This window comes from Megalops cyprinoides, chromosome 11 (assembly GCF_013368585.1).
Source record: "Megalops cyprinoides isolate fMegCyp1 chromosome 11, fMegCyp1.pri, whole genome shotgun sequence".
Lineage (NCBI taxonomy): Eukaryota > Metazoa > Chordata > Actinopteri > Elopiformes > Megalopidae > Megalops > Megalops cyprinoides.
In genome coordinates, this window is record NC_050593.1 from 12,447,749 (window position 1) to 12,464,797 (window position 17,049).

Genomic DNA, 17,049 nt, shown 5'->3' on the forward strand with positions numbered 1-17,049 from the left:
ACTGAAAAATTGAATAAACAATAGGCAAAAATAACACTGTACAAAACGGTTAAAAAAAAAAAACTATTCAAACTGTTAAAACATATTTTACAGAGCTTTTTGTTTTCTTTGTTGTACTTCTGTGCTTCTTTGTGAGTAAACTTAAGTAAGTGTCATGTCACACAGGGTGAACAAGCAGCTGAGCTAAAATGGAGTAGGTAGCTAGTTATGGAGGTTTGAAGGTGTCTGTTCCTAAAGCCGTGCGTGCCCGTGTCACCCTGCTAACAGTTATAGCTTGTTTGCCTGCTTTTTGAAGGGCTCGCCTTCTCCCCTTCCCGCATGCGGGTGCAGCCAAAGCCAGTGGAGTTTATTACTGCTCTCTTGGCTATTCTCATTTAAATTTTGTTTGTGCATTTCCATGGAATAACGAGCACTGTATGTGTGGGAGCGAATAAATTGGAATAAATTAGACGACACAATGTGTCCCCTAGGAATGCAAATTGACTTACATTAGCTTGCTAGCAAATAACCAAGTAAGTGGCCAGATATCTCTCTCTCTCTCTCTCTTTCTCCGTCCAATACGAGGTGGATGGGCCAGTGTAGGTATTGCTGCTAGATTCATTTTTAGACAAAGTTTGTCGATTGCTTTTTTTTAAAATTTGTTTTGCAATGTAATTAGTTCCTATTCAGTATTCTTTCAAACCGAATCCTTCATGTTGCATTGAGTATTTCACCAGTAGTTAAAACTTCTGTAAGGCAGCGGCAACATTGCATAACTGATTAATTCCGTTCTCTGGATAAGTGTACATTGGGCTAAGTAACACCTGATATTAATGTTCACGCATAATGCAAAACTGAATTTAAAATCTGGGAAACAAAAATGGGCTCTCTTTTTAAACAGTTCCTGTAACTTTTATTGATAAATAGTCACCCAGTCCAGTGTGGTGTATTTCTGCCTCTTATTCAGTATTTAATGGAGTCCTCATGCAAATTTTTGGTTCCCCAGAGTTGCTGGGGACCCATTCATTTTTAGCTTTTAGAAAATGTCTGTTTTCCACGCTCAAGGTTTGCATATACGAACACAAGGCATGCTTAGCTGGTCAGAGTTTGTTTCCTTGTAAAAAATATTTTAAATTTCTGTTGAGGTGTTTATTTTTGTTTTACTTATTTACTTTACTTTTACGGGAGCATTTTTCATCTTTGGTGCAAATAGATATTAGATGGATGTGAAACCCTGTGGGCAGTGAGTCCACCGGTGTTTCTGAACAATAATAACTTGCTTTTGCCTTGGTATCGCTTTGCCAACTGATTTGCTTTTTAAAAAAGTTAATACTTTGCATGTATAGCATTTTGCATTGAAATATACCTAATAAAATTTGTCCTTAATCTGAACAAATCCATCTCACTGATTGGACTCTCTGCCTGTAATGAGCGCCTGTTCCTGCACTTTTCCCTGGCTTTGGCGTTGTTTCCCCCAGCTCGGCGCTTTCTCGCTGATGTTGTCCTAATGAGGTGCTGTATGAATTACTCCCAGGCTCCTGAGCGGAGAGTCCTGTGTGTTTTAATGAGCCGTCTGCTGAAAGAAAGGTGCTTTTAATAGGTTTTAATGCAGTCGGGAGCCATTGTGCTGCGGTCCTGCATCAGATACTGTTACAGAGGGGTTTTTAATGAGGGAGCCTGTTGGATGTGACCTGAATGCTCGGGATGATGGAGTGTCAGGGGCGGCTCTGCCCGCCGGTAGCCCGCGTATCTCCATCCCGTAGGGCCCCGGCCGGCGCTCCGAGCCCGGCGAGCGCACGAGGCCCCCGCACGAGGCCCTCGCACGAGGCGAGCCTCGCTTTCATCCCCGCGCCCCTCGGCTCGGAGCGCGCGCCGAACAGCGAGGGGAGAGGAAGCGCAGCACGCGGGCTCTGTGGGAATTAATAAAAACCCCAGAACCCACCGCTGAGATGCTGCCCTGCAGTATGGATCCTCCACACAGGCGTTCAGAAAGTCCCAGAAACCACTGCTGCCGTCCACCACGTCGTTCATCACACGCTCCTTCCAGCAAATCCCCGTTTTTTGCAGGGTTCTGCTATCCCCCCCCCCCCCCTTTCCTGTCAAGCACCGGCTTAGACATGTAAATTTGTTTCCCCTCTTATGTTTTCTTGACCGCTACCTGTCTGGCCCTGTTTGTCGTGAAGTGGGTGCGCCTTCTCGGGAGGAGCTCAGTGTTTGAAACTTCATCAGAGCAACAGTCGCTGGTTAGTTAATTGCCTCCCTCACAGCGCACGGCGGTAAAGGTTGGAATTAGGTGGGCGAAGAGAACAAAAACCCAGGCTCAACTGAGGCAAACAGGTGGCCCCTCACGATCAAGAGGAAAGCGTAACTGAACTGAACCGAGCAGCATCTGCGGCTTTGAACACCGAGGCCCGCTGAAGATGCAACGGGTGAAACCGCCGGCGTCCGTCCGGCGTCCCGGGCAGTTAGTCCGCTTTTAAATTCATGCTTCTCTTCCCCCCTCCAGCAGTCGGTCCACCTGCACGGCTCCAGCGTAATTGTTTGTTTGTTCAGAGGCGAAGGCTTACAGATGGCGAGGTGAGGGGCACGTGGGGAGTATTGATGGGGGAGACTGGAGCAAACGGAGTTAAAGCCTGCTGGAGACGAACCGCCACGGCGCACCGTCTGGTGGCGACGAAGCCCCGCGTCGCTGTATGAACTTAATTAATTTTCGAGTTGCTGCTGCAAGCGGAGGCCTTCGCAGTATGCGGGAACCTGCCTCTCAGATGCAAACTGCGGAGGTGTGTTTTGTGTTTTTATTTATTTTTTTTTGAATCCGAAATTGATTTAGGAAAAACGGAGACATTTGGTGCGATTAAAATACAGATTTTTTCCACTGCACCACCAGCATAGACGACTGGGAAAAAGAGATCAAGCGCATGCTCTTATCGGAAGCTTCATTAATCTGCAGCAGACAGCGGTAGCTAATGAACAGCAGCTAATGAACAGGCGTGCATCTTCTGCTGGCTAACCGCGAGTGGTGAAGATGCGCGAGAGGTTGTGGGAGGACAGGTTCGTCAGGTGCGGTTTCACGGCTGCTAATTCCCTGGATGTGGCGGGCTGATACGCAGAAAGCAGGGAGCCCGGCAGCGTGAGGTTTCACTTGGCTTATCTCCGCGCTTTCACCATGCGCCGGGTCAGGGGGAGTTCACCCAGGAGGGCCTCTGACATCTTTGTCTCCCAGACATCTTAATGCTCTTTCCTGCTTGGAAACTTCGCACGGCAACAAGTAGCTCTGTGAAAAATCCCATGAACTCTATCTTGTAGAACATATACCGGAACAATTTATTTGCAGTGTGGCGCAAATTGGATCTGGAATTGTTTTCCATTATTTTTCTGAGTTCATATGCACGTTGAAAAACTTTACATTAGATATCATAATATGATTATTGATTGGTACAGCAAGATATTTAGTGGTTTTGTAGAGAAGCAAAATTGATTATTCACAGATCTTTGTTTAAGATTCAGTGGTGAAAATGGATAGCTAACCATTGAGTTCTATGCTTACAACACTTTTCTGTTGGCAAACTCTTTTGAAAGGACAGTTTTGCCTATTTTGACTTTATAACTGCGTCATAGGCATTTTAAATGGTTTTTTTTTGTATAGAAGGTGTTCTACACTGTAGTTGCAACAATGAACTGTTGTATTATTAGTGATTGGTCAACTTGTTTTTTTTTCCTTGCCATGGAATTGTACTGCAGTGCTACATTCCTAAGTTTCTGCTAAATTATTTTAAAGACTTTTTGAGGTCAGGAGTTATCACTTCAGATTCTTGTTTTGTTTCTCTAAATTGGTCTAAATCGGCGGCCAGTGCTGCATGTTAATTTGTTTTTTGTTTTTTTTTTTTTTAATCTTTTTGTGTCCATTTAGAAACTGTGGTCAAGCTGTGTGTTTGTTATTCCGGCATTTGTATTCAGAGACGGTTAAGACATTTCTGCTGTTTTGTCATATGCTTGCGTTTCCTCATATGGAAGAGCAGAAGTCTGGTAGTTGACCTTGGGAGCTGGAATTGCAAGGGTTGGCTTTGCTGAGGGGGATTGTCAGGATATCTGATTATGCAAGGAGCCGGGCACTGCTCAAATTTATTTTTTGGTCGTCGGCCAATTACGGTTTTCGTTTTATGAAGCACTCAAAGGTACAGTGAAGGACATTGTAAGGTAACCTGGGGGAGACATGAAAGAATTCTTTCCAATATAAATACAAACTGCCAAAAGGGGGGAAAGAATAGCACCTTCTGTAGCTCACATGATTTCTGTGTATTTCAGTGTTTGACTGCTGATGACATAATTAAAGTCTAATCCTCCGTTGGAGATGTAGCCAAAGGCAGTCCTCATTCTCAGAAAGTCACCGAAATGGTAATTAAAAACAGGTCCTTTTTTTTTTTTTTTTGTAAACGAGGGCCACTTTCGATTAGCGGCGTTCTTGATTGATCACTCCCACATGTTTACACTGAGCTCTGCCAATTTGTTTTGACTTCATTAATGAAGTAAGACTGATGGGGGAGTAGTTTGGCCCAGCCTTCAGCAAGCGCCCGGTGTCTGCGGGAGAGCTGTGTGTACGATCGGAATCAGTCATTAATTCTTCAAAAAAAAAACAAAACATTTGAGCCAACTCCATGGAGACCGACGGGGGACTGTGCCGATAGTCGTTTCCTCAGAGCCGAACGTTGTGTATCCTAATGAAGCGAACGAAGGAAGAGATTTCGTTTGTGTCGTACGTCAGATCTGAAGAGCTTGATCACACCGGCTCTGGGATGAGCTCAGGATTTTGGCTACTGTACGGAATCAACAGTTTCTGATGTGACTGCCCCACATTCTCTTGAAAGCTTTTACTGTATCTGCAAGTCGTCTCCTTGCAGATGTTCTCTGGAATCGCGTCTTTTTACTCACAGTGCGGGGGCAGAAAGAACAAGGGAGAATTGTATGTATATATATAAAAAAAAACAACCTTGATGAAGGTAATGTAGAAATTACAGTTACTTCAGGGTAGTATTTTATTTTTCTTTTTAATTGTGTTGAAATTCCATGCTAATTGGCAGCGATTTGTATGAATAAAGGAAGAAGATCTGTCACTCTGTAAGTGAGCGTGTATGCTCTTTTAAAATAATGATTAAAAAAGCATTAACAAAACAACATTATTACAGTGTGTATATATGTTGCCGTTGCTATAATTAATTGCCTTGCTACTTCTCCCTTGCCTGTTAATCAGCGAATTGATCAGAGGCAACAGTTTTTACATTAGGACGCAGATTTATTCATCTACCCCCCAATCGGTTATGGAACAGAAATTTAATCTTGGAAACTCATTACTGGGTAACATGGACACGTGGGTATACTTTATGATCTACCTTGCGGATCTGATGTTTATGGAAGACTTTGGTATTGATGGTTGTTTCGCTGTCCTTCACAGTTAATGTCACATCATGAGACCTTTACCTGATAACTCTACCCTGTCAGTATATCCGTACGCAGATGGCACACGTTTGATGTGCCCCAGCCCCCATCCCCACCACAAACACACATTTTTTTTCCTGCATTTGTTCGTATTTAGATACTTAGATACCCAATACTGTGTTCAAGGACCCCCCCCCCCCCCCCCCTTCTGTCTCATGAGGTTAACTGACTTCAGACTGTGTCAGACCGCTGTCCAAATTAGTCAGTGTGGACCTGCGGTCCGCATTGTACCTGTTTGTAAGCAATTTCCTCAGTAACCGCTTACAGCGTAGGCGTATTAAAGCACGGTGTAGACTCAGATGAAAGCACAAGGCAGATGGATTTGAAGTTATTGTAAAAAGGGGGGAACAGAGGCATTTGATTGCAAGTCCACTCCCTAGGAGGTTAATTTGCAAACATTCTGCGGCAGGCAATCAAATTCTGGGCAGGAAGTAGACCACTGGCCCATGCTGTCTCCATTCATTTCCACACTACTGAAGTGTCGTCGTTACCGATTCTGGAAAGGTCCAGAGGTATTAATAAAGGGAAATTTGCACACGTACAACCTACGTCTGCGTTGAATTTTAAACATGGGCAGTGTTTTGATTTTTATTCCTTAAGTCTGGTGTGGGAAGCGTTGTTGGATTCAAACAAATCTTATTTTTCCACTGAGACTTTCATTTAGCGAGCTGGCTGAGCACAGAATAAGAAGCGAGTTCTCAGTTAAGCATGAGTGTAGTTTATTTTAATACGCATATGCTGATGTACTACCCTGTAAATGTCCGTGAGTTAGATTGCCTGTGTCCTGTTTTGAGTGTAGTTTTTTTTTTTTTTTTTAATACGCATATGCTGAAGTACTACCCAGTAAACGTCCGTGAGTTAGATTGCCCGTGTCCTGTTTTGAAGTGGTTTGGAAATGGCAGATAATTAGAAAATGGAAATGTTTGAGAATGTTTGTCCTCTGCGAGCGCTGGACTCCGGTTTCCTGGCTGACGGCGCGAGAGCGTGGAGCGCACTCTTGTAGAGCTGGACATATGGCCCCTGTTAGCGCTTTGCACAGGGCTGTCATTCGAACCACTGTAACAAAACGGACGCCTTTGACAATCGACGCGCTCAGCTGACCAAGTCCGGCTTTCAAGTTATGCGACTGGCCGTGGGAGCTCCCACCAGGGTCAGCCGGTTTCAGAGAGCAGCAGATGTGTGCAGCGAGTCCAAGGGTGGTGTTTATGGCCGTTTGGGCTGGCTCTCATTGCCTCCTCTTTGACATTGCCACGGGTTAATTCTAACCTACGTTCAAAACTAGCTCTGATAGAATTCCTCGCCCAACTTGTAACAGCTGCTTTTTGTCTGCAAAAGGCCAGGGCAATAACAGTGCTTTCAGTTTCCTAGATAATATTTTTATATGTTGTCACGCCATTTTGCAGGTTTTTTTTGTCTGTGGTGCTTCCTTCATTCTGTGATTTTTATTGCTGTCAGACGTACACTGAATCATTGGTTTGATGTGGTAGTGGTACTCATTGGTACTCATTGGTTTGATGTGAGAGAAGGGTATATACTGCATGCCCGCAATAGGAAACGGTGCTGTGGTACAGCTCTCAGTCTGAGTCGGGGAGTTTCAGCTTCCGTCTGTACAGGCGGAGTGGTGCTCTTGATCAGCGTCAGCTGAATGTAGTTTATCCACATTGATTTCCGGTTACTACCTTGGTTTACTTGTCCAGATACATAAAACAAGTTGATTGAGTTGATTTGTTTTGTAAAGAGCTACTGTTATCTTTTTACAAATGCCAAAGATAACATGTTAGTATTGTTTAACCAGAAGGTCTTTATGAGACAAGGATGAACAGTGCACAAAATGGAGTATCTAATCAAACGACAGAGTGAAATTTCAAATGCATTTCTCTGCATTGATGGTTATTTTACTAGACAGTTGCCAGAGGTGGTGGCATTATTGGGGAGAACAGTGTAGTGGTGAGCCATCTCTTTTGCTCATTCCACTGTACAGCTCCTATTGACCACACCCGATGTTAAAAGTGAAAGTGAAGGAAGAGGTCTGTTCCCATGTTATTTTTGCAGTAAATGATGAGCCAGGTCCGCAGGACATTAGGCTGCTAAGGGACCTAGGAGAAAAAACCCTCTTCTGCGCAATTCAACTCCTTGTCAGTCCTTTTCTTAGTTCCTAGTGGCTGATCCTCAATGCTATAATATTTTCAGTGTTAACATGCTGTTGACAAAGTGTCACTGTATCCTCTTTAAAGAGTAAAATCCAGAAGTTATTGTTAAATTTGAAGTTTCTCACCATTATTTGCGTTCCTACTGGGAGTGTTTTAGACAATCTGCAAATGTTGAAATGTATAAGTTCAGCTGAACAGTTCCATCCTATTGACACACTTTACACTTCCTTGTTTGTGGACCCATGATGTAATATTATAAAATATTTTGCTTTATGTGTGATTTTAGGAGGCAGGAGCGTAGAACAGCATGGTTGATACAGAGTAAGGAGCGTGTAATGCGATTTCATAACAACAGTTCAGTCACCTTTTGATTGCTGGTTTTTCGAAAGGGTTTGTCCATAAATATCACTGTTGGTAATCACTGCAGTGCCTTGACCGTTCTGATATGTTTTTTCCCCTCTTTTTTCCCCTCTGCTTATAGCCCTTAAATATTAGAACCCTTACGGACGATGTGGTAAGCCCTTTTTCCATTCCTTTTCCTCTCCTCACTAACAGCATGCGAGTTGCTCGGCACCTACCTCCCTCAGCCTCAACTTGTGTGGAGTGGCTTGCTAAGTAACTGGCAGATGAACGCAGTTGCCTGTCTCAGAAAGGGCCACTGTCGGTTTGCGCAGCTGTGCCACACACAGCCGGGCAGCTGCATTCATCACGCGGTCCTCCGTTTCCTCATTGGTCTGTGCTGGAATGGTTTGCTTGGATGCACAGCTCACGTGTGACTGAGGCTGTGTTCATGGTTTAACATAAATTTGAATGTACTGCATGGTAACATCACTGCCCTAACCTCACACTTACACGGTTGGAAGCGTGCGTTACCCATTTCCAGGAAAAGACCCCGCGAAGGACCGAATCTAACCACTGTGTGTGAAAGGTTTGTTTTGTTGGCCCAGGTGGGTGTGCTTAGTGAGTTTGTAGATGGTCTCCAGCTGTGCAGGCTGCCCCTGCCAGCCAAGACAGGGGCATCGCAGTGGGCCTACTTCACATTTCCAACATGAAGAGAGGTAAATTGCCACTACACAGTTATGACCGCCACATTAGAAATTACTCCTCATTGAATGTATCATTATTGTCCCAGTAGGAACGGGTCTATTTTTGAACGCTTTTTGAAGCACATTGCTGTTTTATGGGGCAACGTAACGATTACTTTAATGCTTTTTTGCATTTTTGGATTTCACATGGTGTTCCTTTGATTTCCAATATCTCTGGACAGATCCGGGGGGGGGGCAACAACAACAGCATGAAAAAGAATGTCTGCTCCTAATTTGCATCCTCGCTTAGAACTCCACTTCATTTAAATATCAATGGGAGCTTGCTCTCAGATGATGTGTTCTCCCACTGCAGGCTGACCCCGACGCTGCCGTAGGCGTGGCAGTACCCTGTTTACATCATTAGCTTTGGACGGTACAGCCTAGCTTCATCTCTGAGCTACATCTTCAGCCTGTTTGCGTCTAATGTGCGGCACAGCTAGAGAGTAAGAACGCAAGGGGAAAGGAGGAGGGAGGAGTTTATCATCCGGCATCTTTTATTCAGCCTCTCTAAAGACGTGTACATTATCTAAATGGTATAGGTGGAGAAGGGATATTTGAAACCTTACCCTTCCGGGCTTGAAGCTGTTGCTTGAAGCTGAAAACAAATACAGTTTGTTAGTGTCTCTGCTGCATAATGTTTAGTGTAGTTTTTTCCCCCCGGTAAGCTATTTAACTGACTAACAGTGTAACTGTGTGTGGAAACAATGTTGTTTTATGCTAATTAAGATTGATATTAAGATGCTACATACACTTCTTGTTTTACAGTGAATGCGTATCAACTGTGCACATCAATGATACAACTGGGCATCACAAATTGGGAGAAAAGGGGGGAAATTTGGCATTACAAGTTTATGGAAAAAAAAGCTGCTTGTAGTTAAAATAAAAAAGAAACCCGAGTTACTGTTTGACAAGTCTTCCCATTTAGGCAATTATCAATAAGGTACTGAACATTGACATCGTAGTCTCTCTGAGAGAGACACACAGCATTTTAAGTGCATTAGTGTGGTACACCCCATTCGTTAATGTTCAGTACATTCAGCAACTAACTCAACTAGGGTGATTAATTCATGTGCTCATTTGTCATAAATCACTTCAAATTCAGTAGTTCAACAATACGTGCAGTATCAAGACCTAGCTTGCCAGCTATAGTTGCTTTCACTGGGTTAATTACATATGCTAGGCTATATCTACTGTGAACCAAATGGGCTGCCATGTCTTTGTTCAAATGTGTGATGTTGGCATTTTCACCATAGCAATGTTTTCAATGTCTGCATAAAATGGTAGTCTCACCTCCACAACCGCTTTAATTTCATTGCAGATGTTATCTGTTAGCGATTAGGCTATCGGAAGGGAGGTCAAGCATTCCTGGGTGAAATTCACTTATTAAGAGCGTAACACTTTGCGTCTCTCCTTCTGAGAGACGCATGCTTGCGTGAGTTAAGTCTGAATACCGACCACCAAAATCCACATAGTAAGGTGCACAGAAAAAGCAATTGGTGCTGTTCAGTCTGAATCTGCCCCGTTGTGCCATGGGTTTGTGGGGTTTTGTTGATCGCTCTCCATTCACATCACACATTAAACAATGGATTTGAAATATTTTCAGCGAAGACGCATCAATAGTTCATTCTGTTCAAGGACAAGGGCTGAGGGATTTTCCAAAGTATTCCAGTGAGTAGTGCTTGGCATTGTTTCTCCCCACTCAGGCCAGTCATATTTATTGCCTGCTAAACCCGCTCTTAATCAGGAAAGTCCTTGACAGCCTTCTCAGGACGTATAATAAAGTAATCGCAAGGATAATGAAATGTTGATCTAAGGAGCCGAACCCGCTGGGTCCGTGGGTCATGCAACAGATGAAAGGTTTAATTTACATGACATCCGGGCGAGTTTATCTACGGAAGATTCTGTGCCCGTTCTTCACAAATGAGCAGAATTGAGAGCCCCCATCTCACCCCCTTCTTAGTTGCATACATTATGGCCCCCTCCCACCTGCTCTCCAGACGTACTGTAACGTATGTGAGAGGAGGAGGGGATTAAGACGGAGGGGGAGGAGGCGTGGAGTGAAAAACAGTGTGGATTAGGCTGGGGTGAGGTAAACCAAAAAACCGAAAATAGTACTTTGATGGTTTAGCCGCTCCCAGGACGAAGCGGTAATGAATCGGGTTGTAATAGTGCACTGTCCACATGTGTTCACACACATAAGCCCAGGCACTGAGGTGCGGATGGCCCGTGAGGCATGGCTGCAGTGGTGTATCTCATTTCCACGGGCTTACATGGCTCTGTTCGGTTCTTCCGTAAAACATCAAAAACAAGCCTATCCCAGTGCTCGCTCTTTCAGCTCAAAACAGGTGGAGTACAAAAGGACACAGCAGAAATGTCTCAGTTTTAAGCCAGGAAAAGAATAGTTAGCAGGTCCGCCGCCTCTATACCCTAAAGCTCCAATCGATCGGTGTTCAAAAGACAGACCCCCTAGGTCAACAGAGTGACCTGTAGGTGAACCTCCTCGGCCCCAGCGGGAAGCAGCCCGACTCCTATTAGCCCCCGGCTGGAGGTGACCAACCCGGAGCGAACGCCGCGGTCACGCCAAATGAAAGAATGTAAGAGAGAGCGCGTGCCGTGCCAAAATGGATGCGGGGCGAGTGGGAGTGCGTGGGGGCGGAATCATAATTATGTACTTTCATCCTCTGGATCAACTGACGTGGTGGTGCCGGTCTTGTCTTTTTTTTTTTTTTTTGCGGTTCGTTACAATTACGCGATGTCAGGGTAACCAGGAAGGCCAGTTATTTCACCGACTACCGTGCTGCATGGCAAATGGGCTCTCGCACGGCTCCCAAACAAAGCCGTTCGATGCTGAAACTGAGTCACGGCTAATGAAGGTATTGTTTGTTGATGGACATCTGTTTGATGTGCATAGGAGAGTGGGATTCTGAGAGGGAGCTTTTGCGGTGCCTATGCGCTGATGGTATGATCAGGAGGGATAGGTTATTGTTCTGTTCCCTGTTTGCCATTAGCCAGACATCAAAGAGCCTGGACCACAGACCATTATATGATTACTACCAGATATTCAGCTCCTCTGTTTTTTTCCCTGGTTGGTAATGGGAGGCTGCGGTGCCGAGCGCGTTCCTGTGCTGGCTGTGAATGTTCTGTTTTCGACCGCACCTCTTCAAGAATGTGACAGGTGCGCGCATGGGACTTGTAACCGAAAGGTTGCCGGGTCGATTCCCTCCTGGGGCACTGTTACTGTACCCTTGGGCGAGGTACTTAACCCACAATTGCCTCAGTAAATACCCAGATGTATAAAGGGGTACCATGTAAAAAAAAAAAAAAAAAAAAAAATTGTAACCCATGTAAGTCACTCTGGATAAAAGCATCTGCTAAATGCCAATAGTGTATGTAAAAGAATGTTCATGAGCACATCCGCACATCAGAACACTTGTAGCTTCAACACTGGTAGAGCAAGAATAGTCTGTTTGGACGCTGTGTAAATGGGCCAGTCCAATGGAGTTTGCCTGGCAGTGAGGGAGCACATCTGTCAGAGGTTTACATCTTGTATGGGTTTACTCCTTTTAACTTGGCAAAATATCCATTCATTCTTTGTAAATATCTTTCTTGTAACGATTGCTACATTACTTCGCTTTCTTAAATGCATATATTGTATTAAACAACGATCTCATCTGAAATGGAAGTCTTATTAAATTAATCCTTGAACCCGCGCTTATGCAGTCGCTGCAAAGTTAATCTTTATAGATTAATTTATCTTGTGCATCTAAGCTTCTGCGAAGACAAAAGGCAGACAAGGAAATGGATTGGGCGGATGAAAGTGCGTGCAGTGCCTCTTGTTAAATATCCATTCTCCAAACGCAGATACAGTTCTGAAGTTGCTGTAGTTGTATTTAATTGAATTCGCATTAGTGTCAGCGCAGATTATCTGAGCCAGGACTCTTGCTAAGATAATGCACAATAGGATGCTTGTGTCGAATATCCTTGAAGATAAGAGTTGGCAATTTACCCACCCAATAAAAATCTAAAGCCATAAGATGAACCGACTACCTTATCACCTCCATATGACATCTCAATCTGAAATCCCCCTACAGCTACCGGATGATAAAAGCAAATACTTTCTGACAGATCTAATCCAATTACAAAATCATTATTACAGTGATGTTTGATTCCTTCCACACAGCATTAATCAATTGTAAGTTGTATGTGCTTTATCTAGTGTTTGCTGTTGCTGTGTGTGCCATTTAGAAAGTAATTTATGAAGGAGAGTTTTATAGGCTATTTAGTAAATGTATTGTTTGTGTTGGATGCATACCCTTTTAGAGATGGCGTTCTTTGCCAGGCGTGTGAGGGTATTCCATGGTCTCATGCTTATCATTGTCTGCAGTAGTTCTTTTTATATGAACACGGTGTCTCAAATCATTTATGCATAGGGTACATTACATTGTTGTAATGTAATGTAAAAAACAAAACATAACTATCAGTGCGGTGGAATACTTATTTCTTTTGATTGTGTTCATTTTGCTATTATAGGAAGGACCACTATGTATCACTATGAAATGGTCATAAATCAGAAACTGTTCTTCTAATTTCCAGCAATTTGTTTTGTTGTGCTGTTTCAAAACACAGGTCAGCGTTTTTGACCTTTTATAGCAGTCAGTCCTTCAGAACTGAGCAAAATCAAAATGAGTCGCCCGCTAATATTGATATGAGAAATTTAGGCTCTTTCTCAGAGTTGTGAACTCCTGCTAGTTGGTCCATTTTCACGTTTCAGGAAGGACAAGGAGTGGCACTCAACAATTGAACAGCATGCGACCAAAACATCCCGGGCAACATAAAGTTTCAGCCTGAGAATCACCTCATTGATGAATATGATGCACAAAACAAAAACATTTCATCAATCGTTGCCTTTTATCTACTGAAGATTTTCACTTTGATAGAGGAATTTATTGGATGCAGCTCTGAGCATGAGACAACTAGAATACCGCATCATGATACTAGATAAAGGAAAAGATGGCAGTGAAAGGAATGAAAAGAGGGTAAAATGGGTATTTTTTCTTTTTGAAAAAGGGGGTTGCCTTAATTACATCCCTGTACAAATTTCCCTTTGACAATAACATGATCAATGTGGAGCAGACACGCTATGCTGACACACAATAGCCACATTAACAAAAGGACTGTGTATGGCGTTGCACTGTTTGCAAGGCATTAATAGCTTGAAGATTAGTGTGCAGTTTGCTAATCAGTCTCAGTTTTTGAACTCGGCGAATAAGACCTGTTTCTGCAGGACAGTGTCCTCATGTGCCTTTGACTTTGATACATGTGCTATTCATAAGCGTATGCGTCACAGGGATTAACACAAAACAACTGCAAAGAAAGTAAGCCCGGGCCTCATTTCGTAGCTGTTGGAGCCGTATCATTTCTACCACCTGCAGACTGACGCGTTTCAAGCTGCCAGCAGGCTCCTGCCTTTTGTGCATATGCAAAGGGGTCTCGCGGACATGGAGTTACGTTATTTTTTTTGTGTTTGTGTGTTACTGTGTCCGTCCGTCCGCCTTTCTTACGCGCAGCCCTGGAAGTTTGGAAGGCTGTAATGGCGTGACTTGAAGCCGATGAGCGTGGGACCAGGCCCATGTCACAGCTGGTTTTGACCGTATCCATGTCTTTTTTTTTTTTTTTTTTTTTTTCCCCCCACCCTCCAGCTGGACAGGTTTGCCAGCATCCGCATCCCTGGCAGCAAGAAGGAGCGACCGCACCTGGCCCATGTCAAACACTCCACCTCCAGCGACTGGTCTGCCTCCTCCCAGCTCGAGGACCTGTCGGCCAAAATCACCTCGGAGAAGGAGATCCTGGCCTTGTTTGAGAAGATGATGGTAAAGTATAAGCACTTTTTAGCTTATGCCCAGGGCAGTGAATTATACGGGTGTGCCCTGTGTTGTAGCAGAACGCGAGTGTTTTACCCCATTTTGTGCGATCGCAGTCAGGCATGTGGAACACCCCTGGCAAACGGGTGTGGTCCATTGGCATTTTTACAGTTGAAGTGGTGATCTGAACACTGCAGGCTGAGGGCCTGCGTGTGCCACTTCTGTTGTAACCGTAAGTGAGGGGCTTGACCTGAATGCCAATGTGAAGAAAAGAACCCGTCCAGCTGCATTACATATGGATAAAAATAACTTGTATAGCTTGCGTTTTACAAGTTAGGTACAGCACCCTAGATAAGGGTTTCTGCCAAGCATAATATTGAGTTGCTGTGGGCTCACTAGAGGAATGGGCGAGCATAGTGAGCAGAAAATGAGCTTTATCACTCTGAAACGTTTTAATTTCCCTCTCCTGACAGTCCCGCCCCTGTCAACCTGGACCACGCCATTACTCATTACAGACATTATCTCCACCACACCATGACTCACTCCCTATAGAAATAACCAAGACCGCACCACGACTCGCAGCATTAATAGTCCAGACCGTGAGGCACTAGAGAAATATGTAATGAAGAGTAGCCCCGTTATCTTTCTGGAGATTTCTGCTTCCTTTCCGCGACAAGACATTACTGGACTCAGCCTTCCCGTGTACCTAACAACAGATCAGCCGTGGCAATAGTCGTTATAACGCTCCGTCTTGTGCCTCTTTGCATTATTAGGTTACGCATGCAGGGTAACCTCCTCTTGAGTGAGTGACAGTTGCATGATAACTGACAGCCAAATGAGATGCGGTTTATTCACCGGGGAGAACCGTTCAGCTGGGGAGAAATTGTGTTTATGCAGTGTGAGAGCAGGCTAACCCTTCTCGGTAAACGCGTGCAGTGGTGTAATTGAGCACGTATCCCCTGTATTTTAGCTTTCACATGCTCTCGCAAGTGAATCAGAAGTGTTTACAAGCCCCGGCTTTTGTTTGCTTTCTAAATTGTCATTTGTCTCACTCATGCCATTCTGCTCAATTAAAGTGGAACTCCAACAGCAATGTGAAATGAGGAGGAAGTCCTGATGTGCTGTTTACAGTCGGGGCGGGCATTAATGTCAGCAGCGAGATAAGCGTAAGCTTAGCGACTCCCACACCGAATGTTACGTGACCGTGAATGCAGTTCGCAGCCACGAAACGTTCAAACTGGAATGCGATTCCTTATTTTCCTTTGTCAAATAAAGTTTCCCACCTCGCATTGCGGCTCCTTTTTCAAGCGCAGCTGTGAGTGTGATCTGTTGTGTGAGATGACAACTGTGTGCTATAGGACTGCACTGCATGAAGGGGCTGCATTGTGCTGAATTTAATAAAATTAAAAAAAAAAAAAACAGGTAATTCAAAAATGTAACAATACATGAAACTAAACATTGATTTCTTTTTATTTCCCTGCACAATTTCACCGTGCCTGCTGAGGCTTGTGGGTGAAAGTTCATAAAATTTTTTGAAAGCTGCACTATTTGTGGGTGTAACACTTTAAATAGTAAGGGAAGGACAACTGAATTTAATGGCACACAAACTGCATTAGTCTCTTTGTGCTTGAGTGCTTATGAGCAGGGAGGGTGAAAGGGGCATCGTCTTTGAGCAGAAATAGAATTTTCCAAGTGGAACTTGAAGGGTAGCTAGAAATTTATCACAGATTTATTGCTTCATGTACTGTAGCTGGGCAAGATTTTTAGAGATAACAAACCCTGTTAAAATCTGTCTGGCCATTGCACATTAAGCATTTCTAACAGTAAGCATAATCGTGATAGTCCTGTTTTACACGTAAAAGTTACTGCAGGTCAATTAGCCTACGTGTTGTAAGAATTATTACTGTGCTTTCAGAGTTGCATACTAAGAATTACTTTGGTCAGGGGAGGATTTATTTTGTCCACGAAATAATGGTTTCTTACCAGGTAGTGCCAGTGAATTATTCTGACCATTCCTCCTCCTGTGTTGTAGCCCGACAAACCCCTCTGAGCATTTCTGCATAAGGAATGAAATGAGTCACATCCTCAATCACTCTGACAGGTTGGCTAGCTGATCTGATACCAGCTGGGAGTGGTAAAGTGTTAAATGATTCCAGGAGATACCAGAAACTCTTTGATTTATTAAGACAGGTCTATCTAGGTCATTTCAAGCACGCTCTGTTGCCTTACTCCTAACCACATTGCTAAGCAGTGCATGATCAGCTTGATTTTTTCCAGTGATCGATTTGTGTAACCTGGCGACCTCGCGGATGCGTTCCTCTGATGGGTCCCGCAAATCACCAGTCACGCTTTATATTAAGTTGACATTTATCTGTGTTACACCACAGATGAATACGTGCTATGTATGTAGTTGCAGATGAATGAAACGTAAGTGCTATGCTGTTTCACTTCTTTACATAAATTTGATTTATTTTTGGTTAG

At 43.9% G+C, this 17,049-nt stretch overlaps 1 protein-coding gene across 1 annotated transcript in view; it reads left to right on the forward strand.

Moving 5' to 3' along the window:
* The first annotated feature begins 6,592 nt into the window (after window positions 1-6,592).
* The window catches only part of LOC118785859 (protein diaphanous homolog 3-like), a 287,218-nt gene continuing 276,761 nt past the window's right edge, over window positions 6,593-17,049 (forward strand). Inside the window, exons 1-3 of the mRNA XM_036540806.1 lie at window positions 6,593-6,622; window positions 8,104-8,136; window positions 14,407-14,577. Of these exons, the coding sequence (XP_036396699.1) occupies window positions 6,593-6,622; window positions 8,104-8,136; window positions 14,407-14,577 (234 nt within the window). The remainder of the gene's footprint in view (window positions 6,623-8,103; window positions 8,137-14,406; window positions 14,578-17,049) is intronic.